This window comes from Bacillus rossius, chromosome 14 (genome assembly GCF_032445375.1).
Source record: "Bacillus rossius redtenbacheri isolate Brsri chromosome 14, Brsri_v3, whole genome shotgun sequence".
NCBI lineage: Eukaryota > Metazoa > Arthropoda > Insecta > Phasmatodea > Bacillidae > Bacillus > Bacillus rossius.
The window spans coordinates 2,007,501-2,031,601 of record NC_086341.1 but is presented as its reverse complement, the minus strand read 5'-3'; the positions used below and the strand labels follow the sequence as shown (position 1 = coordinate 2,031,601).

Below are 24,101 nucleotides of genomic sequence, written 5' to 3'. Positions count from 1 at the left end.
GCATGCGCAGTATAACTCACTCAACGCTCCGCCCAGACTCGCAGCAGCCAGCCAATAGATGCGAGCTTAGCGGAAAAAAATATAAGCTCCACCTCCCGTGTACCAGTTTTGTTCAGTTCTAATACCAGTTTATTGGTATACGCACCAGTTTTCTCGCTGCCGTGACAGGTTCAAGTTTATGTTCATCTTGATGTCTTGATACCAGTAATAAATTATTTACGATCCCCAGAAATAAATGGTTAGTACTAAAATATGCGTCAACTGTACAATACTTCCGAAATTATAAAATACGTATAAAACAGTTACCAAGACTCCGCTCATTTTATCTTTTGAAGTGTATGTCACGTACCAGTATTTCGGCTAAGTTGTGACATAAAAACAGTATCATACAAGCAGCCACGTAATATTCCCTACATTCCTGTTACGTTTATACATTCGTGAGTTTACGTTTTTCCCTCGTGCATTTTAGATTGTCTCCTGCTATAATTACTCTGACTTTTACACGCCTAGGCTTAAATTATTACATGTTTAGAATTAAAAGTAACTTTTCATGTTATAAAAAATGTATATTTTGCAATTTAAAATGTTCATTGCCGACTATAAGCGTTATGTTTTTTACGATGTTTTTAGGCCTACTAGCAAATGTTATTTACACTTAAAAAGTACCCACAGTATTTTCTGGTTGTTCATGGTTGTTACGTGACGTAAATAGCGGGATGTATTCGATTTTTTAGACGTAATTCGCGTGAAAGTATTGTATTGGACTAAATGGGAACTAAACCGGACCTGAAGAATAAGGCGCAAATAACAGGAAAACGTAAATAAGGGGTTTCGCTGTATTTATTAGTAATATAAATATAAAAAAACCTAATTGGGCTATGCCTTAGACCCCAGTCCAGGACCTGGCGCGCCACTCACCTTGACGTAGGGGCACTCGAACTCGCAGAGGATGGTGCCGTCGCGTGAGAACACCGCCACGTGGAAGCGGTTCCCGTGGGAGTCCCCCACCAGGACGTCCCCGGCGTCCGATATGTCGATCCCGTTGGGGAAGTTGGTGATGTTCTCGCCGCCGATGCGACGCAGGAACAGCCCTTCCTCGCTGAACACCACCACGCAGTGGCCCTTGAAGTCGCACACGTAGAACTCCTTCCCTGCGTCGCGACACGGGACATCAGACACAGTTACAACTCGCAATACTGTGAGGGTGCACACGTAGAACTCCTTCCCTTCGTCGCGACACGGGACATCAGACACAGTTACAACTCGCAATACTGTGAGGGTGCACACGTAGAACTCCTTCCCTGCGTCGCGACACGGGACATCAGACACAGTTACAACTCGCAATACTGTGAGGGTGCACACGTAGAACTCCTTCCCTGCGTCGCGACACAGGACATCAGACACAGTTACAACTCGCAATACTGTGAGGGTGCACACGTAGAACTCCTTCCCTTCGTCGCGACACGGGACATCAGACACAGTTACAACTCGCAATACTGTGAGGGTGCACACGTAGAATTCCGGCTTCCCAAAAGAAACACAGTCGGATCAACCACACGGCTAGGAACGATGGAAAACAGCATTTATAAATGTTCTTATAGTGTTTATTTTGAGTCTTATAGATAGTTTAAGGTTTTTCTATCTGAACTGGTTTGCATAATTCCGCTTCAGATCTTTCTACCTCAACTGGGTTGATTATTTCAGTTAAAGAATTTTCTACCTCAACTGGGTTGCGTAATTCATTTAAAGATCTTAATACCTCAACAGGGTTGCGTGATTCAGTTAAAGATCTTTCTACCCCTAACTAGGTCACATACTCCAGTTTAAGAGTTTCCGATTGCCCATGAGTAGAGACCTGAAAAATTCGCGGATTCATTTCGTTTTATGCTAAAATTCAAATAATTTTACCCAAGTGCTGCTTCTGCCATTGGTTCACTGTTAATCTGGAGGACTGAGGGCCAATTAGAGACCCTCACTCATAGAAGTGTCGAATCACAGGCCACCCAGTCGAGACGTCTCACAAGTCAGCAGCCAATGAACAGTTGGCATTTGCCCGAGTGTCTAGAGGACATTGGAGTCTATCCTGGAGGTCATTGAACCCGCAAATTTTCCGGGTCTCTACTTATAGAGTTTATTAAGATTTATAAATTTTCCAATTTGGACACTTCTTTTGTCCAGTTAATTTACTATATATATATATATATATATATATATATATATATATATATATATATATATATATATATATATATATATATATATATATATATATATATATATATATATATATATATATATATATATATATATATATATATATATATATATATATATATATATATATATATATATAAAATGTAGCTACAAATGCTTACATAAAAATTAAACATCTTAACTTGCAGTATCAAACTGATTTTGTTAAGACCTTTAAGTAATATGAATATGTTAAAACATTAACATGAATCCCGTGTTCATTCTACTAAAGGTAAGAAAGAAAGAAAGAAAAAAAAAAAACCAGGGTTTCTGTAGGGTGAGTTCAGCATATTTAACATTTATGTTCTAGATGTACGTATGATCTATGTGCATTAGGCCAGGGCAAAATCAGTTAAGTTTGAATCAAATCAAATAAAAAAATTATAAAATTAGTCGTGAATACGGATCTCAAATTCACTTAGTAAGAATAAGAATTAGAATTCCACTAATTTTTTTTAATGTCAAATAAAACTTCTGAAGAATTACGCAAGTAATGTGTAAGTTAAGTCAGCAACAATAATTATACTGAAAATATTTAAATTATGAAATATATATATTTTTTTAATTTATGGAGCTAACCTAACCTAAGCTAACTTAACCAACCTACCTTTCATTTCAGTTCCTATTAGTCTTATTTTTCACAACCTGCTACTCTACATATTGATGCAGAAAATTTTTGCAAACTGCAAAATACAGTAAAGATCATTGCAATCTTTTTTTATATATAAAAATGTGAATCTTTTTTTTTAAATGGAGTATTTCCAAATTAGTGATTGAATGAGCTCAAGGTTACATATTTACAACCCTAGTTATTCACAAGTTTTAGTTGTTAACAGCAGCCAGGTAAATTGTATTTTAGTTCAGAATAATTATAAACACAAATTGTGCTAATTTCATTTAGAATCTTAAACCATTATTTACGTTTTTTAAATATATTTTTGAGTCGCAACATCTGTTTTGTCATAGATGTATACAGCAAGTAATATGCTAAATCACATGGGTAAGATAAGTTGTAAATATTGATTTATAAACGGTTGAAACTATGATGATTACTTCTTTTAATGCCTATCAAAATGGAGTGTTCATTTTTTGTGGCATTGTAGTCCATGGTTGTTGACTTTTTTTCCCCCCACTTTTGGTGCGTGTGATGAAAATAAAAATAATATTTTGTTTTTATGTTTGATATGACAAATATGCTGTGTTTTGAATTGTTTACGTGATGTTTTCCTTTACTGGTTAACAAGACAGCAGAGAGAAAAAAAAAAAAAAAAACTATACTTGTTGCATGTTTAAAATGTTACTTATTGTTCATGTATTTGATTATAAAGTCCTATTAAACATCAAAAAAGAGTACTTATATCACACAAATGACAACCTCAGCAGTGAACTAAGTATATGACAAAACTCACGAGGTATACGTAAGCAAAAAAATATTCATTATTTCAAAGTTTAAGCAATCAAGGTTGAATTGAATATGAATATTTTATTATTTGTATTCTTATTCGAAAATTCAAATATTTGCACAAGCCAAATGTGCACGAAAGCTGAACACGAAAACCATAAATTTGGTACGTATGCAGTCAATATTTGTTTTCTACACATAAGGTATTTAAATAATAATTAAATTAACAATTTCTGTTGTCTCCATTCTGAAAAGGTGACCCAGGTGCTTGTAATCACCACTTCAGTGTCAAAATTTCCAATTGCACGACCAAATTATGCCTATGGCCTCCTAGATCATTCTGAGTCAACAGGGTTCAAAGTAATATCCTAGAATAAAGACTAAATCATGAAGAGAATGTGAAAATGGAATGATTTACAGTTACATTTCCTTGATTATCCTGTAAAACTAGCCTAAAAAAAACAAACAGAATAAATGACTTTGCTGTATTTAAAAATATAGCTAACTTAATTGTTTTAGATGCAGGTGGGAGGAGATGGGAGGGAGATGAGATGGGAGGGATAAGAGATGAGATGAGATGAGATGGGAGATGAGATGAGATGGGAGATGGGAGATGAGATGGGGAGATGAGATGGGAGATGGGAGATGAGATGGGGAGATGAGATGAGATGGGGAGATTAGATGGGAGGGAGTCGAGATGAGATGGGAGGGAGTCGAGATGAGATGGGAGGGAGTCGAGATGAGATGGGAGGGAGTCGAGATGAGATGGGAGGGAGTCGAGATGAGATGGGAGGGAGTCGAGATGAGATGGGAGGGAGTCGAGATGAGATGGGAGGGAGTCGAGATGAGATGGGAGGGAGTCGAGATGAGATGGGAGGGAGTCGAGATGAGATGGGAGGGAGTCGAGATGAGATAAGAGGGAGTCGAGATGAGATGGGAGGGAGACGAGACGGCAGAGGGGATAAGAGAACAAGGACTCACCGCTGATGGCAATGTCGGAGGGCTCGCGCATGTAGTCGCTGCAGTCGAACCAGCGCAGCAGGTCTCCCACCTCCGAGATCACGAACACAGTCGGAGACACGCTGTCGACGGCCACAATGTGTCCTTGGGCCGTCACAGCCAGCCCGGCCACTATGTCAATGTACCTGCAGGCCCAACGCTCGTCCATCACTCCCCTGGCACCTCACTTCCCAACCTCATCAGCCACAATTAGGTAGTTAAATTTTGTTTATCTACAGAACATAATACAATTTAACAATCTAAACACATATTAATATGGAACATTACATAAATAGTCAACTGTCCTCTCTTTTCCCACCCACAATTCATAGTAGTGATGGCCCGATATTCAATATTCAATATCGGAGATCGGTAATATCGGCACATTTTTCAATATCGGACATCGGTAAATACTTGCGATATTTTGATAACCGATGTTTGCTCTCGCCAATAATAGTCCTCACATAACCTTAACCGTAATTTCAAGCTTTTTTTCCGCGGGCGTGATTTATCTTTCTTCACGTCACCACATTACCTAGTAATTCCAAGCATATTTTCTACTGAAACAATTTCAAGCCTATTTCTTCTTTCTGATACTGCAATGCATCCCGACGGTACAATTCTTCCATGTGTACACAAATCCCAGTCATTAGTGCATGTTTATTCGTTTCAGATATACGCAAAATGTTTTCGCTTGATGAATTTTCTAAGTTCACTAAGTGTACATAAATTGAAAACATAAATGAAAATAATTACGATATTTAATTTAATAAGTGGTGTAGCGGTAAGTAAACATGAAGAAGAATAAAGTTGCTGCTTGATATAACAGGCATTTTCTTTCCGTGTCGTTTCATGGTCGCCAACTGCTGTTCTATACAAAGACGTTACGTAAGATTTACAAAAGCTAAAATATGAAACGTGTTTAAGTAGGGCAAGTTGCAGCAAAGGTAATATGTTGGCTATATTTAGTGCATTGCCAACAACATAAATAAAGATGTGTGGTTTTTATAAACTCTGCAGTACATTTCAAAGTTGTATTGAAATTACTTTTCACGTATTTTTAACGTGTTTTTGCACCAATAAATGGAGTGATACACTTGAACAATTGTCACAAAATTTGCTAATTGAAGACCTTCCTTTCTAGCGCGTCGTTTACCGTGATGAAATTTTACAAAGGGTACAAAAGTTTGATATTTTTCGGACGGTATTTTTCGTAGATTACAGTTGAGACACTGGACTAAGTACATGCAGTGACTCGTGATTCATACATTATAAGAAGAGGCACTGGAAAATAGCGTTTATAATGGGTGTTCGTAGCATTTATATTTTGCCATAGAGCATTTATATAGCATTAATTTTAATTCTTCTCACAGTTTATGCGGATGTTGCAAGCTTTGCAAATAAGTATGTTAGTGTCACCAGCATAGAAATGGTGCATTTGTATTGCTCTGCACGTGAATGCACGGTAACAGATTTTGTCCGTCCCATAATGGTAAAAAAAAAAAATTATTATAGTTCTAACTGCATTGCACGTGAACGCGATACAGAAAACCGACTTTAATAACCTTAATTCTATTGTGAATAGCAGCGCAATATTTTAGTTTCACAGATTACCGTTTGTTTTTCGGGTTAGGAAATTAGGAAAACACTAGGTACGTTCAACAAATGAGAGACAAAAGCATAGAGCTACATTGCTGCCATCTTTTTTTCTCGTTAAAGTGCTAATGAATTTGACTGAAGTAGATTTTCGTAATTTTTTTTTGTAGTTGCCAAATATAAGCTGCATGTGTTGTAAACTTAAATTAATGCATTTTATATTTTAGTTTTCATTTAACAGTAAAAAATTTGATTGCTTGCGTTAATATCACACATGTACGCACGGACACGTTTGCTAACATGGCCGCTTCAATGTTTTCACTTTCTTTCCCGTGAAAATATTCATGCACGTAGATAAACGTCTCTCTAACAGTTTACATTTGTTTGGGTCGTACGTTACGTTTGCCGTTAATCAAGTTTCCGCACGAGCCTATGCGTATTTAAATTGTGTTTCGTGTTATTTACAAGATTCATAGATCGTGTTGATTGTTTACATGGCTCACCATCGTCACCGTTTACTAGGTTATCTTCAAACACGGTAAGAAGATGCATAAAATAAAGAATGTTCTTTATTGTATGAGGTTAGGCCGTTAATAATAAGAAATGGTTTATTTAAAAATATTAGGTAAAACTAAAATTTACTGAAAATTTTAATATTACTAAAAATGTTAATACTTACTTCTAAAAACGGGATTGTAGCATTTATTCGTCGATAAACCATTTTGTCGCTTTTATTCGCGCCTATATCGTTTTTACGATTTTCCAGTGCCTCTAATTATAAGCAAATACACTAGAGACTAATACCGGACAGCTACAAAATTTCATTCTGAAAGATTGTTTAGCTCTGCAGCTGGAATTTGTACCAAAAAACAGAATCGCCTTTCACCTGAACTAGTGATGGGTCAATTCCTGTTTTTTCCCGGTTCTCGGTTCGGTACCGGTTCTTAAAAATCGGTTCTCGGTTCTCGGTTCCTCGGTTCTGACTTAAAAAAATAAAATAAATATTATTCACACATTATTTACGAGGTGTTTTAAGTAATAAACTATTTACTGTTTTGGCTACAAAAAAAGGACTAAAAAGCATGTGTCCATACTTACAACTTCAACAATTTACTGTTTATAACACTGAAAATAATAATTTTTTTGTATTGTTCTGTCCTCAATGTTTTTTATTGTATGCTTACAAAGAAATGCATTGGCATAATGATTCAGTCTTTAAAGAGGCTATCAAAGCAAATTAAAAGGTTTAGTATATATTTCAAGCTACAGTAAACACACCAACCTTAATAAAACTAAAATTTACTATATTAATTAAACCCTACTTTAAAACATAGGAATAAAAAGAAAAAGTTACAATAATGGAAATAAATATAATGATGGTGATCTTTCAAAGAATTAGAATATTAAATGGTCCATCAAACTTATTGCCTACATTGAATTCAGTATGTTTGCACAGTCAACAGTAAATTACTGCCACACTTCTGATGCCATTTCTTACACAATTTGCTCTATTTGGCCAGAATAATTATACTTTACAAGTGTCAACAAGCATTTTGTAACTTCTCCCTTCAAAAAAATCCCATTTGTCTAAATGAGAAAGTTACTAGCCATTACACTAGACGGCTGCAGATGCAGTGAACTTACATTCCAAAGCACTGCACAAAAAAATGCATAAAATTTTATAACGCCGAAAATTATTACGGAAAATTTTTAATCAATCATTAATTATATTAAACAAATATTCTGTGGAATTTGCAATACACCAGTCACCCTTACTTACGTGTCAACGACTCAATTAACTGCCTATTTTTAAAAACAAATTGAAACAAACATGGCGTCTTTCTGTTCTCACATCTCTGCTGAGGCACGTCATAAGAGTTGCACACCTCTATGAACTACATCTATGGCACCTTCAACTGTTATGTTTTGATTGTAAAACGTACTTTGTTTACAGCTGTGGCGAGAACATTAAATATTTTCACGTGTTATTTATTTAATAGTTAGAGATGAATATTATTCTACGGAAGTCCAAAAAAATAATTCATATGTGGTTTGGACGTGAGTTGAGCCATTTCATGCTGCAGTTAAGTTATAGTGAAGGACTATTTTCGTAAAGGGTTTTGCTATACTGCCGGTACCGGCACCGACATTTTAGCTGCGGTTCTCGGTGCCGGTTAAAATGCTGAGAACCATAGGAACCGAGAACCGAGAACCGGTACCGACCCATTGTAGGCCATTATGATAATTTCAATATTATCTGTCATTTAATGTGAATTTACAATATTTTACAATTAATAAAAATAATATACATTCACATAAGTATGTTTTATTAATATATAACATTTTTCATTATTGTCTCTAACAATACTCCAGAACCACAATTTTATAGAATCAGTGTTAGAAATGAGATAGGCCTATTATCGGAATATCGGGTATCGAATATCGGATCGGTAAAATTTGGAAATATCGGAATCGGTATCGGGTTTTTATATATCGGGCCATCACTAATTCATTGTACAGTAGACTTCCAATAAACTGGCAGGTTCTGGACTTCGCAAGTGCCGGATAACCTACAATGACGGATTATCAGACAGTATACCTTGTGATCGCTTAAATGCTAAGTTACAGGATAAAAAATATGGTGTTTACCGGATAACCTACAATGACGGATTATCAGACAGTATACCTTGTGATCGCTTAAATGCTAAGTTACAGGATAAAAAATATGGTGTTTAGCAGCAAATACTGTTTAGCAAGAACATCAGGATAATTATTTCAACACAAATCAGACCAAAACAAAATTTTTTATTGAAGATATGAAAGGCTCGTACATACACTTCCGAGCAATGCTCCCGACTAATCCCAGGTCGTGAACAGCACTTTCAACTACCACTGAAGCATGTATTGTAAAATCATTTTTGACCTTAAATAAAAATTACATGCAATTAGCATTGGGCATTCCTATTGGATACTGGGCAATCTAAGTCTACTGTACCACTGATGGTTTGCTACAAATTTGGTAGCAGAAGCATCTTCTACATCACTGAATATTACGATACATAACTCTGCAGAAACAGCCAAAAGCACATTGTCTCTATAAATACCTGATGATTTAATTGCAGACATATTGAGGACATTTCACAAATATTTTAGTAACTTTATTTTGAATCAAAAGATTAATTATTAATATATAAGAAAAAATAACATAGCGTGAAATGGAATACACGTATTTGCATGAACATGAAGTTTTTATTAGAGATAAACTGAGACTCGAAAACTCAAGTCAAGAGAGTAGTCTCAACTCAACTCTGCTTTTAAAGTTGAGTTTATTGTACTCAATTGGATGAAATTTTTTGTCTTCAAACTCTATACATATTCTACATTTGCAACCAACATAAAATTACTTAAAACTCTTATGTAAAAAGTAGTGCTGGGTCGAACCCATTTTTATCTCTCGAACCGAACTCGAACATAATGAATAACAGTTTCTCCGAATCCGAACTTGAACCGAACCTTTAACATTCATCACGAACCGAATTTGAACCGAACACTAATCAAATTCATCGAACTTGAACCGAACTCTGAAATACAGTAGTTGGACGTTTTAGAGAATAGAATGAAGTTATTTTCGGATTTTTTAGACTTTTCTTTCTGACCGGCCGCTCAAATACATATTTACCTTATGTTGAAATAATGCAAGTTTTGCACACAATATTGATGCACGAAAATGTTCTTTCTTTATTGCGCCCACTTTCCTAATAAATGAAATACACCCAACAATAATTGCCATGCAGCCAAGAAATATCAAGACATTTCGTTTATCCATTCTATTTTCGTAGGGGAAGTATTTCCGAATGGAGCAGAAAGACAAATCACCTGTTTGTGTTTATTTAATTACGTCTTTATTTATTTCACGTGAGCCAATGTCGCGACCCTCATAACATGCAAATATATCGAGCGAATCAAAGTCGTTTTCAATTGGATCAAAATAATGCATGGAAACGAGTATTGTACACAAACTAAATTAGATACCCGAAACGTTTTAAACCCAACATGGAAACGTGGTAAATACTAACTGGACAAAAAAAAAGTATCAGCAATTATTTTTCTCGTTTTGGTGGATCCTGAATACGATCCGCTACACAAAAATATCGGCAATATCGGTACCTGCTGATCCAGATCGGCACAGCTCTAATTAATATAAAGAAACACAATTTTACTGTGGGCAGCTACTTAAAAATGCACTTACCTGTAGGTACACAATGAAAATGTAACAACACTATATTTTTGTAAGGAAATAAAAAATAAATAACACAGTTTTCAATGTCGGACTGTTGAGAATAATAAATAAACGTAGTCCTTTTACAAAGCGATTTCTTAATTCCAGCATGCACCATGCACCAACCATGAGCAAAACGCAAAACAAACAACGAAGTTAAAGAAACGGATGAACGAAAGATAATGTACGTATGTTCCAACGATTACAACTAAATAACTACGCGTGCTGTGTTAAAGAATCTATGACATCCGCATGAAATCTTTACATGCAAAGATGACAGACGACGCCATTTTTTTCTGCTTACAACTATCGATAAATAATCGATTTTAACCGTAATCATTATGTGACCGATGTTGGCAACAGTAGTTCACCTTCTGTTTTACCAAACAAATACGAGTTGTGGATGTAAGATTTGTGTGGGTTCGCTTTAAAGTTCGTTAATTACGTTCAATTTCGAACCGAATACGAACTTTTTGTCAGTATTTCGAACTGAACTCGAACTGAAGATTTGTTATGAAATTTTATCCGAACCGAACCTAACCCTAAAGTTCGGGTTCGGTTCGAAATTCGAACGTTCGACCCAGCACTAGTAAAATGTTAACAGTGAGCTTCATATTTTAATTCTTACTACTTAAGTTTTCCAGTCCTTAAAGTATGGTGTATTTTACATGATTAGATACAATAACCGAAAACGTGTATGCCGCTGACTAAATCTTAAAACACTAGAAATTAGCACCAGCCACTGAAATAGCTGCATTATGCCACTTTTCAGGAAAAAAAAATTTGTTAATCCATATAATTTTTTTTTTGTAATACAGTATCAATCAATACTATCAATGTTGGGCACACAGATAAAACAGCCTCTCAGTCTATCAGATGATTGGTCGAAAAATAGACTTGTAACAGCGTACGCGTCCAGCACAGGTTTCGATTGTCATGAGCATTTCTCATGTCAGATGTTCTGCCTTGGAACAGGGAAAATGGCGTTCAGATGGAACAGCCTCTCAGTCGATACAAATGCAAGCTCAGATGATTGGTCGAAAAATACACTTTTAACTGCGTGCGGCATCTGGGAAAGGTTTCGACGGTCCTGTGCAAATTCAAACTATTTCGTTATAGATCAAAAATATATTAATTTTTTTAAAAATTACGAGAGAGTTTACAGATAAACATTTTTTTCCCCACAAACGCTTAACATTATATGCGGGAAGCATCTATTTACGCAAACGTTATGAATGGGAAAAATTAACCGAGGGATATATGGAAATGATCAAGGATATAATTTTGTGAACCTAATAAGCGGAAAATTGTATTATGCCGGAAAATTGTATTATGCCGGAACACCTTGGGCGAGTTTTACTGTATTTAATTTGATAAGTGTCAATTATTTAACATTTGAATTAGTAAAAAATTGTATGTACTAAATAGATTGGATATATATATAAATAAATAATATGCTGCATTAAAGGTTCATCATCACTGAACGAAGAAATATCCGAGCACATTATGCTAGAGAGGATGGAACCCATTTTGTCAAGATGGCCTTATATTTACAATTTGTTTTTTTTTCTTCTTTCTAACATTTTGAGTCAAGTTCTATAGATAAAAGTTAATTTTTTTAAATCAATCTCTTGTCCCCCCCCCCCCCCCCCCCCCCCACACACACACACACACACAAAGTGTTATTAGTAACCAATTTATACATGACGACGTTGGTGCATTTTAGTTCCTCACTGGCACGTAACCCATGTACAATCAGTCACGGGACCTAAGGGATTGAACAACTCACCGGATGGCGATCTTCTTGATAAAGTGTCCGCTCTTGGTGAAGATCTGCATGCGGGAGCGCTCGTTGCCACGGTCGCACACCACGAACTTGCCGGAGTTGCGCATGACCGCGACCTTGCGCGGGTACCACAGCTGACCCTCCTCCTTACCCGGGATACCGAACTGGAACTTGAACGTGCCCGTCTTCTCGAACGTCTGGGCAACACAACACACAACACAGCTGGTAAGACGACATTTACATCCCAAACATTACTTTTGAATTATATACAAAATAATAATAATATGGATAGATACATGCATTTGCATTTTTGCAAAATTATATCTATATGTACTACAAACCAATAAAATTTTCATTAACTGCTAAACAATAATGTTGTCACAGTTGCATTTTAAAAACCTGTCAAAATACAAGAGGAGAATGTGTAGTGCCAGTTCATCTCAAACATTACTTTTGAATAACATACAAAATGACCAAACTAATAATCTGGATAGATACATGCAATTGCATTTTCGCAAAATGATATCTACATGTACTACAAACCAATAAAATTTGCATTAACTGCTAAACAATAATGTTGGGTCACAGTTGCATTTTAAAAACCTGTCAAAATACACGTGGAAAATGCGTACAGTGCCAATTCACTGACATTTACGATGACGGAGGGAGGGAGAACCTTCAACACAGCTACATGGCATCACGCACTCGCAGAACGCACGCGCACACAAACTCTGGCCGGTTGATTTTTTTTTAGATTTTTTCCCCCCTCCTCCAGCCGAATGCCAGCCCAGCAAATCGCATCACTTGTCACTTGCCGGCTGGGCAAACGGCAGGCAGCCGAGAGATGTAGCAAACAGCTTAATTCACTGTGCTTCAAATTCCCCGCGATGTTTTACACATTAACAAACAACACAGAAGAGTTATTTATGTACATACGTAACGACACACTGCATTTATAATTTTTTTTTTCCTAAAGTGGAAAACTCGCATAATAGCACTACATTTATTTAAAGTATAAATTGGCGTTAAGTGTGCGACCGATTCGCGGGTTAATACGGTACAATATGTATGTAACATATACAGTAGAACCCTGTTATAATGTTTTTCAAGGGAGCACAAGAAAAAAACATTATAAGCAGGAAATCTCAATTTAGCATTTAACAATGTTCAAGCTTTGTACCAATGGAATCACCAAGCTACGTAAACAACTTTAATGTTAAAACCAAAGATAATATACTTGATACATGAATTTTCTGAAACAAGCCAACCATTTTTCAACTTCGTCTTGGTCCCTGGTTAAATTTTGTTTGTCTTTAAAGATACACTGCCAAATTTTTTTTTTTGTAAAATTGTCTCACGATTCATGAAGACAACATTAAGAGTGAGAACGTCTACTCCTTCGCCACCTGAAAATGTTTAATTTTGGGATTCCTACGTATGAATGAAAAAAAAAAAAATATTATTTGTAAGCAATAGAATACACTTTTAGTTAATAACAGGGTTCTACTGTAGATGGACAGGAATGGCATTTTTACTTCAGGACGGGATTCGGTCAGATAAAGTTCTAGATTTCAAGAAATCAGGTTGGAATCGGGAGCAAGAGCGTTGTAATTATGTCACTTGGCATTTTTTACTTCAGGACAGGATTCGGTCGGATAAAATTCGATTTCAAGAATCAGGTTGGAATTGGGAGCAAGAGCATTGTAATTATGTCACTTGGCATTTTTACTTCAGGACGGGATTCGGCCGGGTAAAATTCTAGATTTCAAGAAATCAGGTTGGAATTGGGAGCAAGAGCATTGTAATTATGTCACTTGGCATTTTTACTTCAGGACGGGATTCGGCCGGGTAAAATTCTAGATTTCAAGAAATCAGGTTGGAATTGGGAGCAAGAGCATTGTAATTATGTCACTTGGCATTTTTACTTCAGGACGGGATTCGGCCGGGTAAAATACTAGATTTCAAGAAATCAGGTTGGAATTGGGAGCAAGAGCATTGTAATTATGTCACTTGGCATTTTTACTTCAGGACGGGATTCGGCCGGGTAAAATACTAGATTTCAAGAAATCAGGTTGGAATTGGGAGCAAGAGCATTGTAATTACTGTATATACCCGAATCTAAGACGACCTCGAATCTAAGACGACCCCCAAACTACAGCCTCATGTTTTCAGGAAAAATTTTTTTTTATTGTATTAAACACATGCCAACAAATTAGATATAAAATTGAAAATATGTATGTTACAAAGGATTTCAACCACTACTTTTGAAATACTGTTAACAGTTTATGTACAAACAGAAATAAATACCTATATGGCTGGTACTGTAACTTCATTAAGCTGAAGAAGAAACTAGTCGATAAGATGGACGCCATCTTGTGCTATGGAACATTCCAAAAATATCGGTCGTAACATGTGCAGCCAGTAACTACTGCACAACCCGAAAACATTCACCCAAAATAGGTATCTTTACATAAAAATCAGTGTATCTGAATCCAAGGCGACCCCATTGTTTTGAATTATAAATTATGGTAAAAAATGTCATCCTAGATTCGGGTATATACGGTATGTCACTTGGCATTTTTAGTTCAGGACGGGATTCAGTCGAATAAAATTCTAGATATTTCAAGGAATCGGGAGCACCTGAATTCGGTGGTTGTTGGTGTCGGCCACGATGATGTCCTCCTCCGCGCCCAGGCAGAAGCCGTGCGGGGAGTTGAACTGGCCCTTGCCCGGCCCCAGCTGGCCGTACTTGTAGCGGATCTGCATGGGCGTGGCCTTGCCCGAGGTGCTGCGCATCAGCTGGAAGCCGCTGGGGGCCGGCCCCCCCACCCCGCCGCCGTTCAGCGCCAGCGCCGGGGGCAGAGGATCCAGCTCGTCTGCGGCACGGCACACACACGCTCCACCCTCAACACAGCTGTGTATCTACCCAAAAATTACATGTTTTTTTTTTTTTTTACCGAAACCGATGAACTGAAAGTGGAGGTCGCATTATTATCTCAAACCTGTATCTTGAGACTGGAGAAACAACAGTAGTCTGTACAGGGCCGGTGCAAGGTAAATTGGCGCCCCAGGCGCTTCCCCCCCCCCGGAAAAAAAAATCGTCCTTGCCTCAAAATACATCACGTAAGCCTAATATTTTGTCAACAATCAAATGTAAGCAGGCTTGTGTTTTTTTTCTTTTTTACTTATTACAAATCATAAACAGGTCACCGTGGACTTTAAATAATTACTTATATTCAATATAAACATTCCAAACTGTTACAAAAATTACATTTTCATCTAGTTTAAATAATCGTTAAACATGTTACATCAGCTGTTATGTGTCGTGCTGCGCCGCCCCCAGCTACTTGGTGCCCTGGGCAGTTGCCTAGTTCGTCTGTGTGGACGCGTCGGCCCTGAGTCTGTAACTGGGCGTTCATTTCGGCAATACAAAGTTAGAGAACATCCGTGCAGCGCCGGACGGGACCGGGAATGCACACGACACTCACCTGGCTGGGAGAGGATGGGCGACGGGGTCCCGGACAGCGTGGAGAAGGCCGTCCCGCCGTTGAGCGACGCGATGGTGGTGCTGATGGAGAGGCTGGGCGAGGGCCCCCGCCCCAGCACGTCCGCCCCGCCGTTCAGCACGCCCGTCGCCAGGTCTGCAAGCGACGCGCACACCCCCTTGCCGTCACTCCGCCGGCACGCCTCCCTCCCCTTGAGACCCTCCCGGGAGTGCAGGGCAGGCCGAGGTCCCGCACCGCCGCGAGACAGTCTCCCCCTGCACGAAGCTCGCTCCCGACAAGGTGCCGAGGAAAACACGGAACGGCGGAGGGAACGCTCGAACCAACCGCCGAAGCGCACACTCGGGAACGTAAAAGCATCAGGCCGACGGCAATTGAAGTCGGAGAAGGATTCCTTCGCGGGGAAAGGAAAGGACGAGAATGACGGAGGAGAGTGAAACCAACTTCCGATCGTGGATAAAAAAACACAATAAGAAAAAAAAAAAAGCGAAGAGGACTTCGAAATCCCTGCCGAGAGTGCACAGTAAGAAGCTAAAATATGTGTGAAGGAAGAAAAAAACATGTGATGCGATAGTACGTGAAGAAAATGTGAATAAATATTAATTCAGAGCAAAGAAACAGCGAGTGAGGTGAAGTGAGAGCCGCGGAGGGGGTGAAGGGGCTCACCGTTGAGGAGCGCACCCAGGGTCTGGGGCAGCACCTGCGGTGGCGGTGGCGGTGGTGGGGTGGTCACGGGTCTAGCCACGGCTGACGACGAGCCGGAGACCGCCAGGCCCATGGGCGACGCGCCACTCGCCACGATCTGACCTGCAAGCACGCGTGCCACACCTTCCGCTCGTCAATCCACCGCACGCCCCCCTCCACCCCGCCTCCGCCAGCCCTGACCCTGAGACTAGCGCTCTCGCGGGTACAGTTGTGCACCCCGCTCACGTCGCCACGCGTTCCGCTACAAGGAAAATTGACGTTTGAACAAAGTGGATGGATATCAAAAAGACACTAATACATCAATGCATGACAATAAATGCATCAGATGTAGCTTCTCGCCACCTAATAACAAGTCACCATCAATTATAAGAGTCAATTCTCTCTTGACACGTGCTTTCATGAAAAAAACAAGCTAAGTAACATTTACATATATATGACTTCGATAAACACCGACACAGTTTGAACAATAAACACGAAAGTTGGCAAATAGAAGGTTTTTTTTCCCCATGAAAAAAAGGTTTTTACTAGTGGTGCACCGATATGACTTTACCGATTACCGATTCGATTACCGATTATTAGAGCAATAATCGGCAGATACCGAATCAGTTACCGATTATAATGAACAAATTTGTTTAAGTGTAATAATTAGAGAACCCAGAAAATGGTGAACCGCGAAATACACGAAATACCGCGAAATTGGGCACTATTTCACTGTTTTCACGAAATCTGCTATTTTTTCACAAAACACGAAACTTTGCGCGAAATCCACGTAATTTCCGTTACCAAGAATGTTTACATTGGTCGGATACTGTAAATAATCTTACTATCGATTGTATTGCTATCGCGTAACGAAATCGATGTAGTTCCAACATGGCGGCAAACGTGTATATTTACGTTGCCGCTATGTAGCAGCGTTACGAACACAATTTTCGTGTAGTTGGTATTAGTTCTCAAAAATTCTAGCGCACAGAAGCGAACTCAATATTTACGCTTACATAATAGTTCATTCTGGCCGAACACAATATTTTTTCGTGTGCGTGCCACTACAGCATAAATGTTTTTACGGTGCAGCTTGCAGTAGTGTTTTTGTTATGACGTCTCGGTTACTCGGTATTAATTTCCAAGCATCTAGTTAGTAGTGCTTATTTTTGTGTTAAGATGCCGAAAATATTTACGGTTTTCGATCGAGAACGAGAGATGAAGCAGGAAGGATTTTATATATTATATGTTAAGGATAAGATAATAATGTGTAAGTTTTGCAACGATCGTGTGGACTGGAAGCGTCGAGACACATGCCTAAAACACGTTTCTAACGCAACTCATAAAAAAAAAATTATGTGCGGCATCAACGTCGACTACCGGTACTGCAAAACAGATGTCTATAGAAGCTGCTTTGCAAACTTCTTAAAAACATAGTTGTAAACAAACAACAATTTATAATTGACTTTGTTGAAATGATGGTGGGGGCAAACATACCTTTGGAAAAAGCAGATGACCCAAACATGAGGACCTGGTTAAATAAATAGGTAAATATGTTCAAGGTACTGTGGTTAAGTATTTTTATTGCATTTTTAAAATTTTTTTATTATTTTTTTATTTGGTTAGAAACAGATGGAATAGAACAGGCTAGGGGAACACAGGGTTGCTGTAAAGGAGACAAGACCAAGAAGAAAACTAGAAACACTAAAAACTTTTTAGTGTTTGCCAACTGAGTGCATTTTATGTTTAATATTGAAATTTAAAAAGGTTTGAAGCAAAACAATCCTCGTTTGCCAATTTCAATTTTAATTTAATGTATCTCACCAAATTTTTACACAGATTTTTAGCACCGCTTGCTTATTTTTACATCGATTTTTTGCACCGCTTTTGTCATTTTTTTACACCGAAATGAGCCAGTTTTATTTACCATTTTCTGGGGTCCCTAGTAATAATGCACACAAAAATTTTATTCCCATGTGAATTAAGTAACAAGATTAGGTAAAATTGAGAATACAGTTATAATAACAGTATAAAAATATATAAAATACACTATTAAGTCATTGCAAAGCGTAAATTAAATTAACTTCTATTTATATTTGTTATTGTAAACAACTTGAACTACAGTCTAATAATTTTAATTTACAATAGGTAAGTTTTTGTTGCGGAAAACTAGCATTATTATGGACTTGCATCGAGAAATTACAGTTTTACAATGTACCTAAACATGTTGCTTTTTTTTGTTCACTTGATTTTATAGAAAAATGTTACCACACTTCACTTTTTTTCTCCGTACTCGCCATCTCACTACAATTATAAAAAAAAATGACTCAAAACCAATTCTAGCACATGAGATTTTATTTATGTTGACTGAATATATAAAATTATAAATACATTTTCACTTTTCACGTCACATATAAATAACACAACGGATAATGTTACCAAAGATGCCCATAACGAGTTTGTAAAACACAGTGATAAACTGTAGAAGGTATCGGGACCACGATTTTGAACCGCTACTACGACTCGAAAAGATTGATTGTCATAGAATCCACTGCAACTGTTTGTGGTATTTTGATTGCATGCCATCTATTTTACGTGTCTGGCTATAGGTAATGTACAAGGCCACTAAACAAAAATCAGAACAAAAGACGAAACGTAAATAAACATGTAGGAAAAATGTATTTTTTTATTGTTCGAGGCAATGAGATTTATTATCTGAAATATCTGTGATCATATGACGGAGTTAGATGAATTTTTTAATATAAACAAATATTACCGTATTTAATCCTAAAATGTGTAACAAAATATTACACAGTAAAAACCTACATAATTACGCCGGGACGTAGATAATCGGCAAAGTAATCGTTAAGATGATCGCCGATTACGATTAATCGGAAAGTACCAATAATCTCTGATTACGATTCATCGGTATCCGCATCGGTGCGGCACTAGTTTTTACGATATCCTTTTTTTTTGTAACTCTCACTACATGCAGCTGCAGCGCAAAAACTTCTATATCCTTCAACTGATCGCCAATGGGTAAATTCAATTTTATAACAAAAAATAATATGTCATAGACATACAAGTAGTGAGTGTGTGCCATTTCTCTGTGTCCGCCACACGGTCATACAGTAAGGTTTGGAAACTACCTATCCTTCTCCTGTACAAGACCAGTATGCTTGGTGGAGCTCTTGGCGGCTAGCCAACTAATGGAGCTAATAACAGTTTAGTTTAGAACTTCGTCAGTAAGTGGCCTGGGCAATGCCGGGTACTGCAGCTAGTACCGTATATACTCATGCATAGCGCGCCCTTTTTTCCCCTCAAGGAAAAAAATAAGGATGCGGGCTATACACGGGAAAAAAAAGTTGGGGGGGGGGGGGGGGGGGAGGCGGGGAGGAGTGGAAGTCGTTAACTGCCGGTGACGGGTGACGTTACTGGCCAGCCCCCACACATATGCACAAGCAACAAGGCCTCTGTTTCACACACACACACACACACACACACACGCACATCATGGTCTCTTGTTTATTTTTAGACCTCCCCCCTTTACATAAAGCCAGCTCAGAAGCTAGTAAAAAAAGAGAGAGAGAGAGAGAGAATGTTGTCACCAGTCCCCCCCCCTTCCCCTCACCCGGTCCACTTTCTTCGCTTCCTCCATTCCTCGTCCCAGCAGCGACCGGTGAGTCATCTAGTTCTCCGCGCCAGCTTAGCAACGTAGCGTGGCACGCCTCCCTCTCTCCCTTCCACATACCAGTTGTGACGATACAGCACTTCATTATCTTCCGTCTACACAGCAGAGTTGAAGTATTTTCCTGACGCATCACCACACATCAATTTAAATAATCAGGTACCACAAAATGTTAGTAAAATTTATTTATGGAAAAAAAAAAAATTCATTTTTTTTTGGATATTGTTGCAAAAATCGTGGTGCGCACTATACACGAGTAAATACGGTAATATACGAAAATAAGCATTCTAAAATTTTTGTTCATGTTAATTCTGTCTAAAGCAAAGAACATGGGTGTGTTGTTGGCAACACCAAAATCACTGAGCGAAAAGTTATATGTTAAGCTGGCTGTTTCCATATCTGCAATCATATTTATGATAAAGGTTCATGACTAGTAGTTATTCTCACAATTTAATGCCCATTTGAATATACCTAATCCGACCAGTCAAAACGGTAAAATACAGGTGAACAAATATTATTACAATGCCCTGATGTTCTGGGAAAGACATGTTCCTGGCTTTCTGGGAAAAATACAGTAATCCCGCCTAGCTCAGGTAAAAAGTCATAAACAAACAGCAATCAGAACCAAGAAAGAGCGGAAATTGAGCGGATCCATGTCGCAACAACAGAGGCAACAGAGAGGGCAGCACGTTCAAGAGCAAGCTACGTCACAATGGCCGGATGGCGGGACGGCATGCCCGATGCTACGGAACTGTCGTGTTCGACAGGAGGGAAAAGATGATCAGCCATTGGAACATGGTGTTCTTTTTTGCGGCACTTGCAGTGCAACCCTTGCCAAATTAGGGACGGAGCAATCAAATCCTCAAATACCACCAAATTCGTAGGATTCAATATTTGAGAGGAAAAGATTCGAAGAAAACTATTGAAAGGAAAAAAAAAAAAAAGTAGATTTAAAAAAAATTCCACCACGATAACCTCTGAAGTTTACTGGGTGTACTGTTTTCTTCCTACCGATCCAAATGTCATTCCCCAAGAGATTGTAATTTTAACGTGTGTGCTAACTTAATTCACGAATAAAACATTTAAAGGGGCCCTAGAAACCCTTTGTTTCATAGTGGTATTTCTATGATACCACTTTATAAATATGTTAATATTTGCAATGTTCCAGTGCTATCGCCGAAATTCCTCGCGTGAGTAAGCCTTGTGCCGCTATCTGGTGATCCTAACAAGAACAAGCAACATTGGCTGCTTTAATTTTTCCTTAAAAAGTTACACAATAGATTGTAATTTATTTGTAACATATTTGTAAAGGGTTAAGAGCGGAGGTACCCTGGGTGTCGAGCGCCACGCCGCCCAGCTTGGCCAGCGCCTGCAGGTTGTTCATGGCGTGGTCGCCGGAGAACAGGTCCACCAGGCTGAAGGACGGCGTGGGCGGGCCGGACCCCGGGCCGGGGTCGCGGCGCGGGGCAGCCACCGCCTCCTTCTCCGCCAGGCTGGCCAGCTGCTGCAGGTTGTACTCCTGGATGCTGGTGAGGCCGCGCAGGGCCGGGGGCGGGGGCTCGGGAGGCCCCAGCAGCCCGGAGAACACCGGCGCCGCCGGCGGGGGCGGGGGCGAGGGCGGCGCCTCCTTCGGGGTCACGCTCGCGTCCGCCTTGAAGCTGCCGAACGTCGCCTGCGCATTGTCAAACAACAGGTAGATGTAATTGTAAAAAATAAATTGCGAAATTCAGTTTCGCACAACTCGCCTTACACACAACTGAGGTTAACTTTAGAATGAAAATATTTTGGATTGTAGACTAGCACACACATAAGAAATAAAATATTCACAGGGTGCGTTCCTTTAGCCAAAAAAGACAAAATCTTGAAGGTACAGTGGAACCGTGTTACTACGAGAGCTGACAACTGCGGCAAAAATTCTCGCAACGAGTACTCCTAATAACAGAATATGAAAAAATTAAAGTCTAGTTAGATGCTGGACCGTCCAAACAGTCTAAATTTCACACCGTAACTTGAAAACGGTGCACTATAGTGAAAAAATGTGTTGAATAAAAGTTGTAGCAAATTAAATTAAGAATAGAAAATGTCTCTATGGAATTTTTTGTATCTACAACGGTTTTTGATTTATTTATTTATAAATTGTGACATGCACACCAACACTGAGAAGAGATTACAGGGGTGTCCACTGTACAAAAAAAAAAAAAAAAAAAAAAACAATGTTAAAAAGTATGTTTATTACCATCAAGTTACGCCACCTTGAATTTCATATAGTTAGACGAAACACGTGTTCAAACACTGCCAATAATCAAAGATGTCTTATGAGATGACGTAAATTGTAAATAATGTTATAACTTAACCAACTTTAGATACCTTACATTATCAACTCAATTAATTAATTGTAAAAAAAGAGGTTTGTACGGTAAGGTTAAGAATTTTATTTTCAAGCACAACTAAATAAGGATCCAAATAAAATGATAATATAACCTCTATTATACCTATTTCAAGGGAACAGGAAGGAAGGGGAAAAAAAAAAAAAAAAAACTATTACATCATTATGACAAGAAACAAATATGCACCACACTAAAATAAAATGTCAGAGATGCTTACGTTTTAATATATTACCTAGAACTTAATTATCTCACTTGGTGAAAAGAATAAATCCATCCAGTCTTGCAGTTCTTCACAACCGTAATGAGAAAACAAATTTTCGGTTCTTGAGTAAGAAAGTTCTGTGCATGTTTTAGCATCTCAAAATTTCCACATTTTATGGCGAGATTTTCTTATACAAAATATTTAAACTCTTCAAATAATTGCGTGTTTACATTTAATTCATTTCAGAAATTTATCAGAAACAATTCTGTTAAACTAACACAACAACTTTCAAAAGATTGTTTATGTTTGGTAATAAAAATTTACGAACGTTTCAGCAGCAATGTTTGGAAATTCAGATTAGCCAACTGCCTTTCCAAAATATATCTAATGTAAAACGAGCATCCATAGAGTAAGTAAAGGCGAGCATCGCTGAACACGCACAAGAACGCCGATTTACAGCAATTTGGTTATGTTTCTTTCAAAATTATTTTAATATGGTCACAGTAATTCACTGTGAATTTGGGTAAAATCTCATTCAAATCATATTTCATTTTAGTTTTTTAAAGTTTAAAGTGCAGAGATGTGAAACATCTTAATTTTCACGTTCACGTCACCAAAAATTTGGTTCATGGCCGTATGGTTTACCATGGCCGGTAGCACAAACAAAAAATTAGGTTGTTTACAATGGCAAATGTAGCTGCCATGATCAAATAGTTAACGTTTACATTATTTTACTTGCCGTATACATTTACATAATTTTCTTTAAACATTTTTGTCTAATTATTTTTGAAGGTTTACTATTAAATACAGTGCTGCTGCAACGTAATTTCCGAAAAATGCTTTCACTTAAAGCGGGAAAGTAGATACTGCATTTATACTGTAGGAAAAATGGTGGTGCAAGTAAATAAATACGTCAATTACCGAAATTCGTAAATCATTTTTGTAAAAAAGGATTGTATTATGCATTTTAAAATTTATATTTGCATGCATTTTAATATTTTACGTTGCGTAGGAGATGTATTTTGCAAACTTAAAAACAATGTAGGAATCGGTCATGGTCGATTCCAAAACCATTGTATTCTGAATCCCACGATTATACAGGAATCGGTGGAACCGACCGATTCCGGAATCGGAATCGACCCATCACTAATTTTTTTTATTACATAGGCCTATGTAATTTTTTCAAATGGGTGATTTTTTTTAATAACATGTGGTGAAGATTAGTGTGGGACTGGGATTCGAGATTCGATGACAAACACTGAGGATTCGAACAAGGATCTGGATTCGACCAAAATGTGGATTCGTCCCATCCCTTAATTTAA

At 38.1% G+C, this 24,101-nt stretch overlaps 1 protein-coding gene across 3 annotated transcripts in view; it reads right to left on the bottom strand.

Moving 5' to 3' along the window:
- LOC134538968 (brain tumor protein) overlaps positions 1-24,101 on the bottom strand; it is a 70,572-nt gene that overhangs the window by 24,080 nt on the left and 22,391 nt on the right. For 2 of the 3 annotated variants that reach the window (XM_063380611.1, XM_063380610.1), the window contains exons 8-14: positions 21,520-21,862; positions 16,485-16,625; positions 15,804-15,956; positions 14,956-15,191; positions 12,319-12,512; positions 4,637-4,800; positions 919-1,151 (exon numbers count right to left, since the gene is read on the bottom strand). In XM_063380611.1, coding sequence (XP_063236681.1) covers positions 919-1,151; positions 4,637-4,800; positions 12,319-12,512; positions 14,956-15,191; positions 15,804-15,956; positions 16,485-16,625; positions 21,520-21,862 — 1,464 coding nt within the window. The remainder of the gene's footprint in view (positions 1-918; positions 1,152-4,636; positions 4,801-12,318; positions 12,513-14,955; positions 15,192-15,803; positions 15,957-16,484; positions 16,626-21,519; positions 21,863-24,101) is intronic. The other variant, XM_063380612.1, reaches the window with a different exon arrangement.